The sequence below is a fragment of the Condylura cristata genome, unplaced genomic scaffold, assembly GCF_000260355.1.
Source record: "Condylura cristata isolate star-nosed mole 26May11 unplaced genomic scaffold, ConCri1.0 scaffold00018, whole genome shotgun sequence".
Taxonomy (NCBI): domain Eukaryota; kingdom Metazoa; phylum Chordata; class Mammalia; order Eulipotyphla; family Talpidae; genus Condylura; species Condylura cristata.
Genome location: NW_004567119.1, coordinates 5,610,030 through 5,633,448, shown reverse-complemented (window position 1 = coordinate 5,633,448; position 23,419 = coordinate 5,610,030). Strand labels below are relative to the sequence as shown.

Genomic DNA, 23,419 nt, shown 5'->3' with positions numbered 1-23,419 from the left:
AAGTGGCTTTAGCTTCCCAGTGCTGTGCTTTAACCCACTGTGCCACCAGGGAGGGCCCAAGCAATTGTTTTTTGACAAAAACAGTGAAGGAATGAAGATGAGGACATACATAAGACTTTCTGTAAAAGGAACTTAAATAGATGTCACATAGTTATTGTTTCAGGGTTGATCCTACTGCTCAAAAAATGCACCTTCTCTTTGAAGGAGCATTTGGCACCACTGAGAACAGGAGCTGAATGTGAGAATCACTGACACGCCTGGGGCATGCAGGGAACCGTTGGACCTATCTCGCCACAATAATGGGAGATGCATTCAAAAAACCGATAGAATGCTTGTCATCTGGAGCCACTGTTCAATGTTCGTTACGTGAGATCTATGAGGATAGGCCCACTCTCAGCCCAGCAAGAATTTGTAGTTGAAATCATCTGTTCTCTTTCCTTGTTCTTGTAACCAGTACAGCACATTTACGTGAGCTTTAAAATCAAGCCCTATTTTTTTTTTTCAAATTTTAAAATTAGACTGCATAATGTGGTACTTTAGGATTCATGCTTTATACATAAATAGGTGTCCCATGAGGAAGATGGCTGGGTCACACTGTTTGAAATGGATCCCACTGTGTTGCCTTTGAGAACCTGATAAACAGAATTTAGTTTATACTAAAGCCATCTTTGGAGACCTATGAGTTTCAGATGAGCAGGACCTATAAGATAAAAGTTAGATAAAGATATTGTTGAGAAGAATTTTGGGTGATCAAGTTACCTGGTTTTTAAAATTATCTGCCCCAAGTGTTTCATTAAAATCAGCATCTTCCACACGAAGTCTTGGGTGATAGGTGCCCGGTGGTCAGAGGAGAGTCCCCTAACTCATTAACCAAACTGCTCAAGCCCTTTCAACAAAGGCTTACATTTATAACACAAATAAATGGAAAACAATAAACAAAAGTAGAACTTATTGGGGGATCTACAGAGAAAATGAAGGATTTTCTACTGTGTAACACAATTCAAAATACAAATTTTATAGATCATTACTTTTTATTTTGTAAAAAGAGAAATTACTTTTTTTGTAAAAAAGAAAGAAAAATCCAACGACTTTAGACAATTTGGGGGAAGTGTAAAAATTCAATGTAATTTTGAAAAAATAAATCCTAAAGTTAAATAACAGTACATGAACACAGACATGCCAAATAGTTGACTATCTAGGTTACTAAGAATAAATTTGAACATTTCAGAGACTGTTATTTTTCTCTTACTATAAAAAATGCACTTATATTCCTGATCATGTTAATTGTATTAGAATTGATGAGATCCTATCGACTGTTTACTCTGACTGACACTATGTTAAATTCAGAACATGCTTTTATTTTCTTCTTAAGCTGTAGAGATATGGCAACGGAGGTTGTAGTTAGATTCTTCTTGCATCTTGAAACATTGTCACTCTAAAATTGAATGGAATCTCATAGTTTTTTCACGGGCTAACTACATTTCATGTAAAATAAGTGTAATTAACTTTAAACATGAATCTTTTATAATCTAATTTATAAAGCTCAGTGATCACATTTATGTTAAATATATAATTTCTTTGAACATACAACTCTAGATTTTAAAAACTGCCTCTCAATTAACTAGCATCGTCTCCAGTCTTCTGGCTTCTACAGGTTTTTTTTTTTAAGTGAGCACTCTGGTCAGCCCCTCATAGGGATAGATAGGAGTACTGGCGGGTTTCAACCTGGTCACTGAAGAATGAAATATTTGACAGCAAGGTTTCCAGTGGGACATTAACTCTGATAATGGTAATTTCCAGACTGTACTTCTAAGAATGCAAGATCATAGAGGGACAAGTAAATACATCCTCATTTTAATCTTCCGAGAGATATCATATGTTTACACAAGTGGTGAATGAGATACAGTCTTATGGAACCGTACACATTTTGACAGGTATTATACCCTCTACATTGAGGGCACTTGGTCACATACCATGCTGGACCTTACTTAAAGCCTTACATCCACTTCAATGGCTACTTCTGTCTCTAATCACCTTAACTGGTAATTTGGAGCCAAATAATTGTAGATATTTGCCTAGGGATTGGCCTGGTACTTTTCCGCCTGTTTTTGCCTGTGAGTATAACAAAGGTATTTATGGCCCAGTGGTGAGGGGAATAGCAGTCTGCTCTAAAATATATGACTTGCCAGTGTGGTAGAAAAATGCCACACACACACACACTCACACACACACATACATATGTCAGCTATTATCTCAATGCCTGACCCTGTCCTTTTTCCTCAAATCTATTAAAATTCCTGATGATATTACCCGGTTACTTCTCACATCTCACTACTCTAATTATGGTTTGTCCATAGTCTTGCTTCTCATAATATAGTTTTAGGAAAATGGGTTGTTGACTCATTGACACTAAAATATGCATAATATTTGAATTGCAATGAAACTTCAGCTAAAAAGGAATGAACCTTCTTCCTTTTTGTCCATTTAAGAAATAAATCATTTTTCAGTAGTAGGGCCATTTCAATCCTCTGAAATAACATCAGTTGTCACCTACTGTGTAAGTGGATAAAATTGACTGAGATCCAAAGACATATTATTTCAAAATGTGTTATATATTAATCTATATAGTTTTTATATTTATAAATACCTCTGTTTTAAGAACATCTCTAGAAGAGAAAGGAATTAGAGTACTAGAGTTAACACATTTATAAATTAGCATTTGAGGTATCATGTTTTCATTTAATAAAAACTGTATGTCCCAGAAGCTGCTGAAAAAAAAAAAGCAAGATTTATGAAAAAAAATTCTTGGAAATTCAAATACACTTATAGATCATGATTAAAAAAAAGTAACTTTTCAATCCAATAATTGTAATAATTCATTGATGTGAAAGTTCATTAGTTGTTGATACCTATGTGCAGTTTTTCATAATTTAAGCACTTACATAATAACCCTTTTGTCCTCCTCCCCAGTGTTGAAGAACCCGGTGTGTAAGCTGTACAGGTTCCCCACGTCAGACAACAAGTGGATGCGGATCCGGGAGCAGATGTCAGAGAGCATCCTCTCCTTCCACATTCCCAGGGAGTTGATCTCACTTCACATAAAAGAGGATTTGTGTAGGTAAGAGACAGCAACTGATGATTGTCTCTCACGTTGCTTATTTTTTCTAGAAAGCGCTTTCTTCTTAGGGTACGAGGCTGACAGAAACATCTAGACCTGAGCCATGCAGGAGGGTGGCCGTTAGCCCCGGTGGGTGATTAATCACTCATCCACTCTGAGATGATTTGTAATTGTCAAGGGCACACTAGGCTTTGAATTCTTAGCGCATATACAGGGAAAAATAAACTTTCCATAATAAAATGTTAACATTTTGGATTTATTGGGTTCAGGAAATTGTTCATACAGTTAGTTTTACCTGCTTTTAAAATACTTTCAAATATGACTATTAGAGCATTTAAAATGACACATGAGAGTATCATTCATAGTTTGTATTAAGTCTTATTGTATAGGGGTATTCTAGCTAGAAACCTGAGCTTTGAGCTTGCTGATAATTCTCGTGTCTTGACCTCATCTGCTTATGGTTACTGTTTCTGTAAGAAATTCCTATGACTCTTGTTTGGACCATTCACCTGTAACAAAGCTTTCAGATAGTATCTGTAGATCTATAAAACTCTTTGAGGTGATGGATGAAGTCAGCTATATGGAGGGACAGTATTGTCATGCAACAATATTTAATGTGCTGCCATTAGACAGGAGAATTTGAGAGCTGATTGGTTGATAAGAATATCACTGACTAATATTCCTGACTAATCAGTTTGTTTCTCTGCCTTATAAACCTTTAGTGACCTTAAAAATGCTGAATACTACATTCTGCTAAATACCATTCAGGACCCTTAGGGTCCTAAATCTCAAAAAATTAGCATGTATAATTTAATAGCTAACATTTCATCATTACTGAAATATCAAGCAGAATGTTAAGTGTCCAAAATTTGGGTTTCTGGTCTATGCTCACATCAGTACATGCAGTACTTAATTATATTGTGCTTTTTGGTCTACAGTCCCCCCTAAATGCTATATTGACCAAATCCTGTCAGCATATTGTGAATGAGGCTGGTAACAGCTGGCTCTTGACAACATGTGTTAGTCTAACAGCGACTCCACCAGTGAGAAAGAAAGAAAATGGGAAACAGAACCCAGAACCCAGCTTTAGGGACGGTCAGAGAGTAAACTGGGTGACGAGAATCCAGTTTGAATCTAGAGGAATAGACTGAAAGGACAGGGCAGTGGACAGCTGAGGGCGGCAGGGTGGGGCTGAGCAGCCCACAGCTCACAGGCAGCAGGCGTTGACCAGACCAAGAGATGCTGTCGCGTGTTCAGCTGTCACAGAAGAGCCATATGCAGGACTGAGTTAACGTAAATCAAGTCAGTCTGACCTGGGCTTTTGATCAGATCCACCTAGAGCTCACACGCAGGGGAGGTGGCTGCAAAACAAGTTCCCAGGAAGGGGGCTCACTCCTCCTAGCGTCCCCCCACACCCACATTTCATAGGGTTGGGGAAAGTGCTGCTCCTCACCGGGACTGAGAACAAGGAGAGAGTCACACCAGAACAAGCCACAGTGGAGATGGCAGGTGGCCCTGGACTCTTTTTTTGCTCAGAACCAGAAGAGGAATTGCCAGATGCAACAGATGTAAGGAGTGAGGACTAGACCTTCTCCTATGAAATGACCCCTGAAAGCTGCATCTACTTAGGCAGTCCTGTCTTCCCACCATAATACCCATTAACAAAATAGAAAAGTCATAACCTTTCATGAAACACTCATTTATTATTGTTACAAAACTGGGGTAGAGGGTGGAGTCCACAAGACTCCGCAGAGTTCCTTCAGGACATCCTCCCCCCTGACATTATCATAATGCGGGATTAGTGATACAATGTGCTGTCTGGGGCATGATGCCTACCGGGGCCAACATTTGGGAGTTAGACACCTTACTATTCGTGCTGCTTCATCCAGTTGTGCAGTAAGCTGGTGAGAAGGGGCATATGAGACCCCTGCTGCTGCCCTCCTCTGTCTTCTGTCATCAGTTTGGGACAAGTTAAAGGCTGAGGAGCTGTCCAGGCTGTGTCGTCCTCATGCTGGCCTAAGGCCAATCCATCCACGCCGTCATCCCCAGGGCCTGCCTGTCGCTGTCTCTACCCACTCACTGACAGCAAACTCCAGGGGAAGGAAGTGAGTCGGGAGTTAGGGGAGAGCGGCCATTCACCCACTGACTTTGTCTGGGCGTCGCCTCTGCATTTGGGTCCTATTATGTTTAGCTCACCAAAGTCCAGTCTGTGTCACCCCATCTCTTGCCTTTCTCTGTGTCTCTCACCTGTGTCTTCAGAGCAGGGCTGGGAGGGGTCACAGGTGCATGGAAGGGGCTGGTGGGCAGTTTCGGTGAAGCCAACAGAACAGTTTCTCCAAGTACAAAGTTAAGGCCCCTTGCTAGGGACAGAAGTAGAAGCTGTTATCTTTAGACTTTGAGAATTGTTAGGGAAGGAAATCCCATGTCAGTCCCGTGAAATGTAAATTCTATAAACCCAGCTAGATTCTGAGTGTGGTACCGTGAGGGCCAGCCTCTGCGTGCACCTTTTTCTTTCTCCACCCCCCTTCTGTGTAAACTTCTCATTATTAGAATGTCTCAAAGCAGCTCAACAATGAGTCTTTAAAATTTGATAAAGAATAGGAGAAAAATAAAATCATCCTGAGGACTTAAAAGGGAAATAGGAAACATTTATAGGAAAATTGCTGAGCCTTCTCAGTAGTGTGTAAAACGATACCGTTATTATGAAACAGAATCAGAAAATCTTGAGAAAGAAGCATCATCCTCTAGGGAAAATGCCAGGAAGGAAAGAATAATGGAGAGGATAATGAAATTTTAAAATGCAGCCTCCAAATTAAATCCACCGGGCCGGCAGGAAAGGACAGATTTGACACTGAGAAATCAGATCAGTAATGGGGAAGACAAACATGATAAGCTCTTCTCAGATGCTAAACAAAGGAGAAAAAAAGTTCAAAATGATGAGCAGGACTCGGTTGTGTGGGTCAGAGCACTGGAGGGGACCAGTCACTCTAAGTGTTCTCGGGAAGAATGATTAACACAAAAGCTTGAAAGTAAACAATGGGAATATGGAAATTTGCAATTTTGTTTTTGTTTTCTTTGGCATGCTAAGATCAGACTATCCTTCCACGTTTCTGCAGAAGCCAATGGAGTAACTCCTACTGTTTATTAAGAGGAAAAGTCTGTGACCCCACTTTATCATCTCCAGTGAGATTATGAAAGTTTTATGAATGAAGCCAGTGGAATGACACACCCCATTATGATGGAGCTCAGAAATGTCACCTATAAAACTTCCTTGAAAAACCTACATGAAGCTATAGGTTCTCCTACTGCGAAAACAACACAATGAGGAATTGTACTGACAATTGAAAGGATGTAATAAAATATAAATTAATACACTAAGAATGGAGACTGCGGCATTGTCCTTCAAAGGACCCAACACGGGGCTCCTGCCTGGTGAGACTCTCCAGCCTGGACAGAGGTCTACCCTGGAGTGCTTTTCTTAAGTTCCTTTTATCCCAGTTTTACACAGATCCCAGGAGGTATTTCATTTGCCTCCGCTTTCCTTCCAATCCGATAATTTGGAGGGACTCCTTCATTGCTTGATGAAAACTACGGGAGTACATGGCTAGTAAGATCATCCTGAGAGAATCAGTAAGCAAAAGGTCTGGGAATTTTTCTTTAAAAAATAGGCATGGACAAATCTATCAGGATCACGTACACTGCTGAGGAAACCACAGCAGTGGTTTTTGAAACTTTGAGACGAATAGTAACTGAAGTGTATCATCTCAGGAAGTCAGTGAGAGGCAGGTGTAAGCATTCATCAGGTCCCTTCTTATATCGTGTTCTCTGTTGGCCTATGGATGGTGATACATAATATACGTGATTGTATAGTTTTATAATATATTGTATTATAAAGTTGGTGACAATGTGAAGTCAGTCACTGGAGTGAAGAAAAACTTTCTTACAGGTTCAGATATTTTAGGCTTTGCAGGACTTTGGGTTTCGGTCCTAAAGCTTGTTTTCATCACTGTGGCATAAAAGAGTTGATAGAAAATATGCAAGTGGATAATTGGGAATGTGTTTCAGTGGAAACACTAGTTTCAAAAGAGCTCTCACTTACCAATTTGCAAGGACAGTCAGACCTGGACTTCTGTAGTGTGTGGATTTTGAAAAAAACTACATTTTCTTTGATGATAAATGGAGTCTCCCAAATCTCTCTCTTTACGCCAGATCTAAACTGTGATACCGAAGTTGGTGACCAAGCACAGCCAAATGCTCAGAGTTGGTGTTTGCCATCTCTCTAGAGGAGTGTGTTGGGAATTATGTGAGCATTTTTGTTGCATAACTTACCCTTAATTCACAGATGGAGAACTGGTGATAACACTTTCAACAACCTAGATGTCCTAGAATTTGACTACGTATTCAACAGTGAAAGAGAGTAACACTACAGATAAGAATTAAGGCAATATTAGGTATTTGTCTATAAATTGTGTCTCAAAGACAAGGCCTTATTAGTGGTTTGATTTTTTCTACACTGGATAAGAATTAAATCCCGTGCATAATAGGCAAGTATATCATTCATTTTCTCACTGCTGAGGTCAGAGTGCATTTGCTCAGTAAGTTACTGTGAGCCCATGAGCAGGACCGTGGGTCTGTGCTTTCTTCACATGATGTGCAATTTATGTACACACAGGACAGAGCTGCCCTCATCAGTCCTGACCTGGAGTGTACATGTTGGTTGGCAGCAACATGAGGGGCAATGGCTAGTTTCTTGTCTCTCCTGCGTGGTCTTGCCCTGACAACAGCTGCATCTAAAAACTCGTGATTAGTTTTAGCCTCTTGGTATGATGGTGCACTCAACGTGACATGCTTTTGTTAGATTTGAGGAGATACATAGGTGTGGTCAGGGGCTGTGGCACAGGTTAACTTGTTGGAAGGCTCCCTCCAGTTGGTGGCACTGACACCTTCTGAATCCAAGTTCAGACATATAACAATCTTTGAACCGGCAGTGACGGGTTTTCACAATACCACACTTTGAATTTTATAGGATGGTTTAGTTACAAAAAATTCACAACTACAAAATTGTCAACATCACTCAAGTTGTGTCCACTGCTGTGATGAATGACTCATATTGTACTTAGCAGTTTCTAATTCTTCACTCTTGGAGTCATAGTCTACAAATATATAAAATATATATTGAATATTTACCATGAAGATAATATAATGTCCACAACAGAAATAGTCAAAATATTAAAAATATAAAAAGTAGAATCCCTCCAAGCTGTCCACTCTGGAGGCCTATTGTGTTTTTATTTTCTATTATCAACTGCCCTCTTCAGAAGCCTTACTATGACAAACAGAGCAGTGACCACATCCCTCACTCACTGGTTTCATGCTCAGTTTCCTTGTGCATGTTTTAATATTCCAAGTTTTATTATGAACACGTGTGTGACTTGATTATATAATGTTGAAAGGTAAGTTACTAATCAGCAGAAACCACTGCCTCTTAGTTTTGATTGATACATTAAGAAAGACGAGAAGGAAGTATGCTAACATATTGATGGGGTTCTCTCTGGTTGGTGCAGAGTAGCAATTTACAGAAGCACAAGAAACCTAGTAGATCAGCCCTGACAAATACCAGAGAACACTTAGTTCAGATATTAAGTCCTGAGCATTTTATTTCACAATTTCTCTTGGGCTCATTTATTTTTTGTATTTCACTCCGTCTACTCTTAATCCCAACCACCTGTGATAGTGCAACAGTCTACTCATGCCTTCTCTGCCTGTGCCCTTCCTCCCGCAGAATCCATGCCTCACCTAACACACTCACACAGTCTGACTGAAGACATCATAAAATGTAGATTTCCAATAGGATTTTTCTGGAGGCAGCTTTGATACTTAACCTCTGGAGAACTATACTAGGATTATGCATTGAGAAGGGGAGAGCCAGACTCTGCTCACAAAGTACTGAGTGCTGCACCTTCCTTCTGAGAAGTTCTGTTAATTACTCCATGGTATGATACCAAAGGAATTTGGCATTGAAAACACATCAGCTCTTTTGACATTGTGAAGGACAGCGGAAAATGGCAGCTGGTTGTTATGGAGTTATTATAATGGGGATAAAAGGAGTGTGATGTGTTGATGCAGTGAAGTTAATGCATGTGATGTGTGTGGGGGTGTGTGTGTGTCTGTGTATTTATGTGCCTCTTTGCCTGTGTTTATAATGCCTCAAACTTTACAATCCTTCAACTTGGGTTGTGTGCAGACAAGTTATGTAGGTCTTGCCAAACTACCACCTATAAAATTTTTATAGTTTGTTTTAGTGTTGCTGCACATTTTGCTTATGTTGAGTATTTTCTTCAGATTTTGTACTACGGCTGGTCAGTTCACATTGAACTGTGTTAGTTACTAGACAATGATGGTACTTTTGAGTTGAAGCTTCATGACAGACAGCAAAATATAGAAGAGTATTAAGTCATGGCATGCACACTACATGCATGCTTAGATGGAAAGCTCTGATGACCATGTTGTGCTGGGAATTATCCCAAAAGTATGCATTTTACACTATCAAATGACAGGTTGGAAACTTGTCAGTGTATAAAAGTTTCACAGACATGAAATATTTCAGTGAAGATGGATCTCATGGTCCATAAAACATCCCAGGAAAAATTAGTTCAATTTATGTCATGTGCTTTTCTCTTTTCCTCCTACTTTCTCTCTCTCTTTCTCTCTCTCTGCCTTTTAGGTAGTTTTCTTCATTAATCTCAGGGGCAGAGAAAGTGAAAAGCTTTCTGGCATTAAGTTTTGGAAGTTCAGAAGCAGCATAACAATATTCTATAACAATTAACTTTTAAACTTTCTTAGGTTTTTCTATAAAACATATACGTGCATGTGTATCATGCAGAGAGAAACCGTCTTAGAAATAAAATATTAAAAATCTAAGCCACAATACTTTAGCGGAGAAAATTGTGATAGATTTTGGGATATAGATGGACTAAAGACAAATTTTTTTTAAAGATTTATTTATTTGTTCATACAGAACTGGGGTACAGGCCAGAGGTGCAGGGACGGTGAGAGGCTTCACCAGAGACAGAGTGGGGAGCAGAACAGGCAGATGGATGAAGTACCCTGCTGAGGGGAGCAACGGGCGGGTCAGGAGAGGTCTGCCGCGCCATGTGGATCACCTCCGGAGCAGGCGGGGATCGAACTCATGCTGAAGTGGTTTCAGTTTCTTAGTGCAGTGCTTTAACCCGCTGTGCCACCAGGGAGGGCCCAAGACAAGAATTTACTACAAGTCTTGGAGAGAGTGAACATGGTTTGTCTTAGATATTGGTATTTGCAGATGTACATACACTCAATTCATAATTAGAAAGTGTTTTATATCAGTGAAAACACTTTATTCAATACTGTATGTTTCAAATGTTCTATATCTTAAAGCTATAATACAGAGTTATGATAAATGTGTCTATATAGATACGTATCTATATCCAAAGTCGTTTTTTAACTGTATATATTTTTATTTATGAAAAAGATGATCAGCAAAATGCTTTGAAATCTTGCATCACAGATATACATGTTTCAGAGCTGTGATCTACATACTTACTGTTATATTGTTATGTACTGTTAGATCATTTATCTAAGTACTAGCTCTAGTTTGAGAGACATTCAGGAGAGATTTAATTTTCTTCTCTTGAGCCTTAAAACACTTTGTGACTATTATTTAAAAATGTTTCATTTTATCTCAAATTGATAATGCCTATAAAATATTATAAGTATATTTTAGGAAGTATAAGCTAGAACTAGAATATATTGAAGTAAATTCTATTTCAAAAACATTCTCACTCTACAAAAGATACAGAACAGAATTTGACAGCATAGTGACCCAGTCTGCCCATTTTCCATGGTTTGACTTTCTGAAATATAATTTAGGTACTTTTTTCATAAGGTTTTAATCTCCAGACTAGGCCTTCCCTTCCCACGGTCCGTGCAGACTGCAAAGCAAGCAGAATGTTCTGTGCTTATTCCTGCAGCTGCATCTCGCGCCTGTTTCCTTGGCTTGACCAAACCATGTGCCTTTTGAAACGTCTACCAGCATCCGCATACTTGGGTAAACTAAAGGCCCACTGAAAATTGTTACAGACCTTAAATAAACATCAATTCATAGGGGAAATAATAGCCATTACCAGCTATTCTGTTTAGAAATCATGTATATCAAATAAACCTCAAGCTGATGAATCATATAGATGTTTCCATAGTTTCCTGCCTCTTCCTCTTCTCTTTGTGTAGCTTCTCAATCTCTTTGTCTTGCTCTCCTGAGAGAGCTCTAAAAACAGCGTCTAAAAGCTATTACTCAGGACTCCACACTTGACTCATACCTGATCAGTGTCATATTTTTTTTTGTTTTAAGCAGTGTCGACGTTCAGTCAGCATATCCTGTAGCATGCCATTTATCACAGGAAGTGCATTTGCCACACCAACTCCCCGTATTGAGGGCAGATGCTTTGTGCCATTAAGCAGCCCATCATTACGGCTTTTTGGTATCATGGAATGAGAGATACTGGTGAGTGCTTAGTACCACCACGCTGGAGCTAGAAATATGTGTTTTAGTGGCTGTTTGGGTATTATAATATCCCCACAGGAAGTAATAAAACAAAGCTCATCCACAGAACATTTTGTCTATAGTGCCAAAATTATTTATTTGAAGTGAATTGAGTCAGGGAGAGCGTGTTGTAATGAAAAACAACAACAACAACACAGAATTGGAATCATTACTGTCCTTAGTTCTAAATCTATATCTACTGCTTGATACATACTTATAATTTACAGCAAATCACTTAATTTTACTCTCAATTCATAAAGTGTATTTTTTAGGTATTATGTTACATGTGTCTCACAGGGCTATTATAGTGATTAAATGACAACAGGAAACTTGAGCACTTAAGTGTATAGGATGTGTGTAGGTACGAGAGTGTTGTGTGTGTATGTTTCTATGCTATGTGTGTGTGATGGTGTGTGTGTATTGTGTGTGTTATGGTGAGGCGTTTGTGTTTATGCTTGTGTGTGTGTGATGGTGTGTGTGTGAGATGGTGTGTGTGTGTGTGTGAGAGATGGTGTGTGTGTGTGTGTGAGATCGTGTGTGTGAGATCATGTGTATGTGTGTGTAATTCATCCCTCAGTTGAAACTCTGCTCTCCTAACTCCATTTAACAGCTACGTGATAGGCCACATCTTACCTATCTGCTCAAATCTTCAGTCTCCTCAGCTGTAAAGAGGGGACTAAATAATGCATACTTATGGTTATTGTGAGGTTTAAAATGAGCTACTGATGGGAAATGCGTGGTTTGTACAAACACAGGCCTTTTGAGTGTGGAAACCACTGGTGCCGTTATATAAAACCTCAAGTACACAGTAGACATTCAGTACAGCAAAGAGATTATTGTTTGTTTGTTTGTTTATCTTGGCTGAATGTCCATAGTATCTCAGCTATAAAACCTATTCTATATTTTATTTTAATCTTCCTTGGCTTACCAACCTAGAATTCCTCCTAGCTCTGTTCACTGCATTGCACTACACATTCCTAGAGAAAAGAAGAATAGACAGTTTTTCATACACAAAGCTGATGCATTTAGAGTGTGGGTGGTGATTTGGAATGATGTTCAGGCTTCCAATTAGCTGTGACCTTCTGGGCCACATGAAGGAATTTTTATTGCCAATTTTCTTGTACTGGTCGAGAACCTCACATAGTACCCAGCTTATAATAAGCACTCAGCAAAGTGATCTCTTTCCTAAGAACAACTAAAATTGATAGCAGAGAAGACTATGAGTGCATTTAGAAAAAGGGAGGCAAATCTGAGGAGTAAACTAATGTAGGAGACTCCACATATGCCTAGACAGATAATGGTGGTGGCTTAGAGTAGGCTGTTACTGGGGGGAAGGGGGACATCTGCATACCCCTGAAATTTTATACAGAGCTGAATTCAATACAACTTGGTGATGTGTCATCTGGAGGCCAACATGATGATGGAAGCCTTCCATGATGCACTGGTATGATAGCCATGTGACTCACGAGCTCCTGGAATGTGCCCAATGGGGCTGAAGTTTTCATTTTGCTTAGTCTGTCTTTGGAATAATCAAAGCTATGGGTTGTGTCAAGAATTAAAAATGAGATGTATTGTCCATAAAAGTAAGCATGATACCTGGAAATTCTTACAGTGTCCACCAAAGAGACTTACACCAAACATTTTATGGAACCTCCTGAAATATGAGGGCTATAACTGGGTATAACTTGGCAACACACCACATGCCAGTTCCAGAGATGGAGACTGCAAGGGATCATATCCAAAAATGATTGCATTTTCTAAAAATGTGGGCAGGAATAATGAAGAGTGGAGCACATTTTCCTATTTACTTGCCTTTCAAGTACAGCTAGTGATTTTTATGGCTATCCTGAATGAAAAGGTATGTAATGAATAATGTGAATTTAGGAGAAACTTTATTTAACATAGCACCCCTTTCATTATAGATAGAAAGGTGAGTTTTAAGAGATTAAAGAATTGCTGTCCATGTTTGAGAACTTTAAAACTAGAGTAAATAAGGCATTATTTAGAAGTAAATAAACACCAGTCACCTTTATCAGCAAGAACAATAAACCCTCAGAATGGAAAAACACATGCTTAATTCTCCTCATTTTTTTTTTACCGACTCCAGTGCAGTTACAACTTAGTCCTGCAATTACTTCCTTCCAATTCTTGGCCTTTGCCTATGATTGGAAACCTCAGTGTATTGTACCACAACCACTTCTTTTAATTTCAAGTAAAAGCCACAGTTGAATCACCTTGCAGAATATCCAGTCATTCTTCAGTGAAAAAGTAGCTTAAGGACTGCAACATGGGCCTCACTGTCACTTACAAAAATGCATTTTTGAAAAAGCCTGTGATGTATGGATACAGTTTTTTTATTCCAGTATGGGTCAAAACATAGTTTGAGTTGTGGGTTGAAAATACTGTGAAACTTGACATCTCGTTGAACCTTGCTCCATTTTATGGTGTCACCCACCCACTTTATGAAATTGAAGCCACCTACTGGTCATTTCTTACATGGCCTATTCTTCATTGGTTATATACTATTTAATCTTTTTCCTAATGGGTGCAATAATTTTATGACATCATTTGGGTTTGATTTAAGGTCTAATTTTGTGTAATGAATGAAAGTAGCTTGGCTATTAAACTTTCCGCCCGAGTACACCCACATATAGTCTTTGACTGGGATAGTTATGGAAAGACTATTTAAATTATACAGCTATTTTTACTTTACAAAATGTATCATAGAGCTCATTGGGGAAACTATTTCTATTTTTTAGATAATAACAATTTCAAATAACATGTTAATGTCTTTCTGCTAAACTATATGCTTTGTTATATTCGTTTTTGTCACACTGTTTGATCTTACTACATTTTTTGTAAATGAATTAGCTATTATTCTTAAGTAGTCTTATTACAATCATTTTTTTCAATTTCAAAAATATTTGTGTTTATATATCCAGGTTTTTACATTTTATTTTCTGGGCTCATACTCTAATAAAATAATCACTCACATGTAAAAAAGACTTGACCCCAGAACTAGAGATATTTCGTGTGTGTGTCCTTTAAATAATATAAAGATCTTTATAGTCAATTTCCTTTAGAAGAAGTCAGTAAACCACTAAGTTAAAACTATATTCTAGGTGTTTCCATCCTGTTCTCTCTCCCCGACTTATTTTGTACAGAGCAGAAAGAAATCTTAGTGACAGAAACCCTATGTAGCTATTTTGCTGGTCAGGGTTTTGAAGAGAATCAGAGCCAAAAGACTCTATTTTGATGACTGGTAAATCCCAAGACTTACAGGATGTATACAAGCTGGGTACCCAAGAAGAGCCAGTATCCCCTTTTGAGTTGAAAATTAGGGAAAAACCAGTGTTTCCATTCAAGTCAGTGTGACAGGGAGCATTTATTCTCTCTCACTAAGGCAAGGATCAGCCTTGTTGATCTAGCCAGACTCTCAACAGATTGGATGAGACCCACCCATACTAGGGAGGACAGCCTGTTAACCTCAGTCTCCCTGATCAAATGTTAATCTTATCTCCAAAACAATTAAAATAGTAGCTCATGAAATGTTTGTACATTTGGTGTTCCAGCCAACTTGACACAAAAAATTAACAATCACTGTAAGAAAAGTCACCTAAAGTGCTGTCTGTTTTAGGGTTTTATATCTTGTATTAATCAAAATGATTCAGTTGGGGCTGGTGGGTAGCTGCTGCAAGGAAAAAGAACTGGCCTTTTTCATTCACCTAAGTTCATTTTGTCTAAACCCCTCCCCTGCTGATTTGGCCACAAGAGTCCAGGATGTAAGGAACACAGCTTAAGAACCCTTGATCTATTTAATATTCTGTTATGCATTATATATATAAACTGTAAGTTTAGCTGCTCCTCCAGTTCTTCTGTGACTCATTCTTTGTTCAGTTATTTCTCTTCATCCTGCATAGAGTTTCTTTAAAAATGTCGTCCATTTAGCAGTATGTCCTATATTGTAGAAAGTTTGGGGGCTCATAATGACCTCCACAAACTAAAAATTTTACTGAAGAGAAAAAGACATGTTTTGACATAAACAAAGTAAAACAAAACTAACCAGTGCACCATAAGGTTATTTCCAGAAATCTGTCTGAATGTTTCATTAAGAGTGAAGAACGTCACGCTTTCCAGTTGAGACGTAAGGATCCATGAACTGTTCGGTTTTTCTCAAGTAGGCTTCACAATCACCTGTCTCCTTGGAGATTTATTTTATAAGACTCACACAAAGGGAAAGAGGATGATGGCAGTAGGTGCCAAAAAATGTTTAATGTGTAAGATGCCTAAGCATATTAATATTTAAATAGTCAGTTTTACTATTTTTTTGCCTAAAAATCTGAGTTTACCTGTTGGCCTCTTGGAGAATTGAAAGGGGTTGGAGACAGGCTAGAGGATTTCTTTTAGAGCTAGAACTCTAATGGGTATAAAGCAGTGACTTCAAAAGAGACTTACATGTTGAGCAGGGTAGTAGATTTTCCCGGAAGAAAGTTTTGTTGTTACTGTTATAAGGCAGCCATTGAAGGAGAAAGCTTTTGAAAGCAGAAGCTGTTGCTATTTTGAGTAAAATGAGAAAGTTTATAGATAGGAAAGAGGGTTGTAAATGTCTTTCTGTGTATTAAAAAGTACATTTACACAGCTCATCTCCTCTGCCATTCACACCGAAGGCTTGGGGATGATGTCTAATTATTTAAAGACGATGTGTAGGCTTATGTCTGATTCAATGACATGTTGTTCCACATAACATTCCTTGGGCCGAGAGATACTTGTCATACCAAAGAAAGCCTAGCAATGAGCTTATAATCACTGCATAATGCATCTCCCATAACCATAGGTCTCAGAGACAGTAGAATAAGATTAATCATAAAAGGTTAATTAAGCACCACTTTAGGAAAAAAAAAAAAATCCTTTGGGTTAGGGTATTTTGCTCCAGGATGAGCCAAATCAGAGCTGGTATAGAATGTTCACCTAGAGAGCTAGAACTGACAATTCTGGGGGGAAAGGGTGAGCTCCCATTCCACAATATCTACTTGTAAGTTTTTGCTTCCTTCTCTGCAGCCTTGCACGTTGCCACTTTAAGCTGGTTCTTGAGGTGTGGGAAGAGGCTGTTTTGTCAGGGAACCCACTAAGAGTTCCACTTAACTGGTAGCTATGAATGATTCTGCATGGGCTTGATTAGCAAGATTCCTCACTACTGGACCAGCAGAGATAGGGAGCGATATTATGCTCAGCACCATGAGAAAACAGGGCTGCTGCTTCACAATCAGAGCAAAAAAGAAGAAATATGCCTGGAACTGAGAGGCTGAAAGGTTCCCATGCCTAGATGTGGATGAAAGATTGCTACAGCCAAGACTTCCAGCATCAAGGAATCTAAAGGCCTAATGGCCAGAGATTAAGGTCTGGGTCATCTCAAAGGCAGCAGCCTGGATCAGTGATGGGCCAGTGGAGCATGAGGAAAATCTGGGAGAGCTGCTAGGGGAGGCTGGTGATCAATAGTAATTAAGGTCTCAAAGGTCAGCTAGAGGGCTGGTAGCTCTGACGGCTTCTCGTGGCCTAGGAGACTGGCCATAACTTTGTAGCCCACCGCGTTGGCTGGGGTTTCACTGTTAATTGCCCCCCATCCTCCTTTCCCACCTCCTTTTTAATTATTTTCCCTTATGGGGAATCAGAGATAATATAAGTTGTATATTTACAGTGCATCTGTTGGTATTCAGTTAACCAATATTTTCATTTTAGTTGTATATCAAAGCCTAAAAGTTCATATATTAAGTTGATGTACCGCACTTGCTAGCTATTTCAGATTCAGTCTAATTGTTCATATTTTGCTGGACTTGAATATCTCAAACTTTGGGAATTCCCTGGTTTGGGGTTGTCATTTTGCCTGAATTTGAACCCCCTACCATTTGAGTGCCAGGGAACTTAACTTTCACAGTTCTTCCGTCCAATCTCTCTTTGGTCATGAGTTTCTCTCACTGTCATTGTTTATTGATTAATGACCCCTCGTGAGTGTTTTGTGATGAAAGCTAATCTATGAAAGAGTCAAGAATGAGATTCATGTTCATCATAAAGACCTCAGATGAAAAGATGCAGTCAGAGTATATCACGTCCCCACTGAAACAAAACAAAGGCAGCTACAAACATTTCAAAGCAAGTCACATTTTTGCACATCATCCATTATTCTCTCATTTAATAGAACGTTAAAGATTCTACAACTTCTGAATTTATTAGCTTGGTATTTAGCATGTTTCATCGCCAAAATAGGGAAGAAGGTTCATTATTGCTGGTTAAATTAGCCTCATGAAAATGTTGTTGGTAAAGGTTACAGAAATGACTAAGATATCTAACCAAGCAGCATATTAGACCATTTATCATTATAATTTAAAAAGGCATTCTGATGATTTAAATTAACTTGGCTAAAGGGTAGAGAATGAGATAAAAGTTAATAATTAAAACCTAAATGGCATGATTTGCTCTTCATTTTGATAAAGAAGGGACAAAATACATGCAGACAGCATTTACTTAGGCTGTGCCCTGGTGAGAAACTGAACCCAATAAAATCAAACCTGTGCATACCATTTATGGCCTTTATTTGACAAGGATCATAGCTATTACTACATATCTCAATATCTTATCTTAATGATCTGAGTATTTTTCATCTCCTTAAGACATTTTATTTCAGATAATCGAAGACTAGAATTTAGCTATTTTCCTATAGAAATTTTAGTGTTTATTTATTTATTTATTTTAAAGATTTATTTATGTATGCTTACAAGAACTGGGGTACACGTCAGAGGTGTGGGGGGAGGGAGGCAGTGAGAGGATTCACCAGAGACAGAGTGGGGAGCAGAACAGGCAGATGGGCTGAAATGCACTGCTGAGGGGAGCAGCAGTGTGTCAGGAGAGGTCTGCTGAGCCCTGTGGGTCACCCCCCAGCCAGGGATGGGATTGATGGTGCAGTGGCTGCAGGTAGCTTCATAGCGCTGTGCTTTGACCTGTTGCATCACCAGGGAAGGCCCTAGTGTTTGTTTATTTTTAACTGAATGGCCATTATAGGTGTTTTTAAGATAACTTCTATTAAGGTAACATTGATTTACCATACTTCTATGATTCCAAAATATAGGCTTTCATCTCTTCATATGTGTTGTATGTTACCATCTTCCCTTTCCTCCAAGGCACCTATAGCCCCCCACCACAGTTCACTACAGGTGCTAAGCCTTTACCACCTACTATACCTGTATCAGTAAATTTGTTTCTCTCTATATACGTACAAACTCTTTATTGTGTGACCAACTCATACCTTCTTTTGTGTTAAAAAGCATACCTATTCATCTCCCTAACTATCTAAAGAATTTTCTTTTTTTACAAATTAAAAAAAAATGGTTTAGCTTTCTAAAAATGATAGAGAACCATTTCTCTTCTTAAGCCTGTAGCCCTGCTTAAGTGCACAGTGTCTGTGACCTTAAGATCAAAATAAATATTGTCTTCTCTTTTCCATTTTTAACAGAAACCAGGAGCTTAAAGAACTTGGTGAGCTTTCTCCACACTGGGACAATCTCCGGAAAAATGTACTAACTCACTGTGATCAAATGGTGAATATGTATCAAGATATTCTGACAGAACTGAGCAAGGAAGCAGGTAGGGAAGCCACAGCATCACATTTCAGCTGAACTGCATTTCGTGGGTGCTGTGTGGAAGCAACATGAAATCTGGTCATGGATGTGGAAAGCCAAATAGTTTTTAAAAAGTGTCCAGTTTCCCACTCTACCAGCTTTGTATCAAAAAACAAGCAAGAAAAACAATACTATTTTACCTCATGGTATTATTATTGAAAATTTTTGGAAATTGGATTTTTGACAAGAAACACAACTTAAACCAGAGGGCTTGACCATTTTTCTATGTCAGATGTATTTACTGTCCCACATATGCACACACACACACACACACATACACACACTTATTACTAAGTATTTATTTCTTTCCACCTAGGGTCTTCTTTCAAATCAAGCAGCAGTAAAGGAGAGAAAACACTGGAGTTTGTTCCTGTAAATCTGCATCTGCAAAGAATGCACGTGCACAGCCCCCACCTGAAAGGTGAGATCTCCCAGGAGACTCTTTTTTAAAAAATGGACACATGTTACTTAAGTGTGCTTCCTTAAGAAGCTTGACAGCTGACAGAATTCAAGAAGTTAGCAGGTGTTTTCAGGGGACAATGAAACCACCGAGGCTGGTAATGATCCCAAGTGCTGGAAATGGGATAATTGTATTTCTGTTGCCGCATTTCTGAGCAACAGTTTGTGCATGTGGTACCTGAACTGAGTTTCAAGTTCAATATATGCAATACATGAATATGCAAAATGAGCATTAGCTTTTTGAGGCAGCATCAGTGATGGCAAACAGGTGCCAGTCACGCTGCTGTTGGAATTAGGAAAATGGTGAAACAAGATGTTAGTTTTTGATGTGTCTTGAGCGAACCAAACCCAAAGGTGAATTCATAGGCTGAGTCTCCAAGCTAGTAGTGATGATCACCACAATCACCCCCCTTCCTTCTGAGAAAGGGACTCGTCAGCTGGAAGGTGGGAGGGTATTTTGAGACTTTCGTTGTGAGCGACACTTTTTCAGGGAGATGCACAGGGATCTTCACAAGCACTCTCTGCTGATGGTCCAGAGAGAATAGTGTGATGCAGAGTCTTTGCCGTTCTACACAATTCCCTATTCCTCAGAAGAGATTGTAAAATATTCTTTTTATTTCCCTTATTCTTTCATTTACTGCTCCATCAGTGCTTATGTATATGTAGGGCCACTCTATGCCTGTGATTCCCAGTAAATCCCGTATTATGCCTGGTGTCCCCGCGTCAGAGCTAATGGTGCCCTTCACTTCCACTGCATTCCTGTTTGAAAGAGAAATGTTTTGGTGATCCTGAAAGTTCCCATCTTTCTAGAGAGCTAAGACTTAGTCATCAGTCCTTTGAGATAAGTGCACCAATGCACATATTCAACACACACAGCTGCAAATAAAGCTGCATCCTAATTCTTTATTTTGTAGTCTTTGTTACTCTGTGGAATTTGTAGATTTAGAAAGGTTAAAAGGAATTTTTTCTCTGCCTTAATCTAAAGTTTTATTCTGAAAAAATGTCAACATTTTGCTAAGTTTGTGCATATTGGCTTGTATAAACACAACCAGCTAATGGGAAGTTTAGCAGTTACAATCACTGTGATATATAATGTTATTATTGCTGGTAACCCTTATCAACTGTCTAAAATTTTAGCTTGAGTTTTTTTTTAATTAAAATTTACATCAAATGAAGAGCTGAAATAAAAATGAGATTAATTGGTCCAAGCTTGGCATTTAGAAATTCTACATTGATTACTGGTATCTATCAATAATTTGAACATAAATATGTAATGGTTTTCAAGAGGATCAAAACCAAAGTGCTAACAAGTAATAAAGAAGTTTAAATGCATAAGAGCTATCTGACAACCAATGTATTTTTTTCCTAGTGATCAATATAAGAAGACTTATAAAATACATTAATAGTTTATATAGTGGAATAGAACAGTCCTGAGTTTGATATACAGCTGTACCTCTTTTTATTAATGACCTTAAGTCCATTATTTAATCTTTCTGTGTAGTGTTGTTCTCCATCTATTAAGTAAATTAGAGTTTGTAAAACCTCTAGGTGAACTTCATAGTTTATACAATACATGTGTCATTCACTACCACTGGAACAAAATGGATCTGTCAGTTTTATCAAAACTGCTAAACTGAAAAATAATCAGTTAATGTGAATCACATACTGATTGTATATTGATTTTTCCCCAAGACCACACTTGTGTATTCTGTTATAGATCTAAATATATAGAAAAGTAGGTAAATAGATAGGACGAAAGAGAGAAGGAAAGGAAGAAAAAAATATAGATACAGTGATAGCTAATTTCTATTTCTATATCTATGTCTATGTGTGCTATACAATATGTATAATGAAAAAATATGAACCTTATGTGTTTTTAAAATATTTTCTTAGTACTTAGTTTAAAAGTTATTACTTCAAATAAGCTTAAATAAATGAGGAGTGTTTTAGGTTAGATCACCAACTGTATGTTCTAATGTAAATTGAAAACTTGACTAACCTTTGGAACTCACATCACTTATTCTCTCTGAGAATAAATTAATGATCTCTCTGAGCTTCAGCTTTCTTCTTGGCAAAATAAAATGATCCAAAGTTGTACATGGAAGTCATTAAAATTGTTTGCTTGCCTATATAACATGTATTTCAAAGATTTTGAATGGTAGCTAAATTTATTTATGATCCATGGTCACTGATTTGAATGTTTCGATGAATTATAGACAGCAATTTGCAAGGCAACAGTGCAAGTAAGACTGGCCGAGCTGTGGTATTTCAGTGGTGAGTTATTGGGATGAAGTCTATGTTCATTTTTATTCTTACCATTAGTAAATTGCATCTACCCACATTTGATTAATATGTCTACTGTATTTGGAGAGGCAACTTTGCAAACAATAGTGGGCAGATTCTACCAACTACAAAACTAATGTCTAGTGCTTGAAATAAGTAACTGAGCAGAACTAATGTTTGTCATGTCTCATACTGACAAATGAAATAGCCCCCATTTAACTTTAAATGCCCCCAGAGCCATTAAGGTAATTTTTCATCCTTATTCATTACTTAAAGTAAGTTCAACAAATAGGGCACCATCACAGCAGGAGAGCAGGACAATAAAAGCAAAACACTGAAGTTAAGAATACAAGTTCTCAATCCAGTGTGTTCTATAAATGTTATCTTCATAAAAAAACAGATGTGGATGTTTTAAAATATGGATTATTATAATGTTTCGATATTCTATGTTTAAGTAACTTTATTTTGTAGATATACATGCTATATATATTTCTACAACATAAAACATATGTCTATGTATCTATATGAAAAGATCTATCTATCTGCACACACACTACACACATGCACACGTGTGCGTATGCATACAGAGAGAGAGAGGGAGAAATGAAGGAATGAGAGGGAGGGGAGGAGGAAGAAAGTCTGCTATTTTATATTATGAAACTGAAGCTAGCATCAAATGTCACAGAGCTGTGACCGTGGATGAATCAGAACTGTCTATTCTCTTGGCTTCTCATCTCTACACTGAGAGAAGGAACAAACACGAGGAACTATTTAGAGCTCCCTGATTTCTTTATCTTAAAAGCTTGGGTACATTGGCTCATCAGTGATGTGTATCTTTAGGTATGTTTAACGATGATGTTAAATTGCTTGGACTATTTTGAAACAGATTTCCCCTCAAAATCCCTATTGTCTTGTCATTTATGTCAAAGATCTTTTGTGAGCATTTTGAAGTCAAGGATTATACTTAATTTGTTCCTTGAAATGAGATCAGCATGTCTACATTTCTTTCATTAGCACTATTTTTATAGTCATAGGAATTTTAAAACAATATTATGGGAAAAATAGACTAATTATCTCATTTCTATTATTGAAAGACCACAATGCAGCTCTACTATTAAATTTTTAAACCAACCTAGTCTTTAGTTTGATGAGACTTAACAACTTGAATTTCACTCCCTGGCTATGGTGTGTACTATGCCATTTTTACAAGGCTGAAGAAATTTTTTTGAGTTACAAAATATCAAAGAAAGAAGACACAATTTTCTTTTCAAGAAAGAAAAAAGACCTTGCCTTTTTGCTTAAATTTTCTAT

General features: G+C 38.1%; 1 protein-coding gene across 5 annotated transcripts in view; it reads left to right on the top strand.

The window, feature by feature from the left end:
* Nucleotides 1–23,419, top strand: part of INPP4B (inositol polyphosphate-4-phosphatase, type II, 105kDa) — a 458,439-nt gene that overhangs the window by 313,901 nt on the left and 121,119 nt on the right. For all 5 annotated transcript variants that reach the window (XM_004685297.2, XM_012726889.1, XM_012726886.1 and 2 more), the window contains 3 exons: nucleotides 2,971–3,118; nucleotides 19,201–19,331; nucleotides 19,683–19,787. In XM_004685297.2, coding sequence (XP_004685354.1) covers nucleotides 2,971–3,118; nucleotides 19,201–19,331; nucleotides 19,683–19,787 — 384 coding nt within the window. The remainder of the gene's footprint in view (nucleotides 1–2,970; nucleotides 3,119–19,200; nucleotides 19,332–19,682; nucleotides 19,788–23,419) is intronic.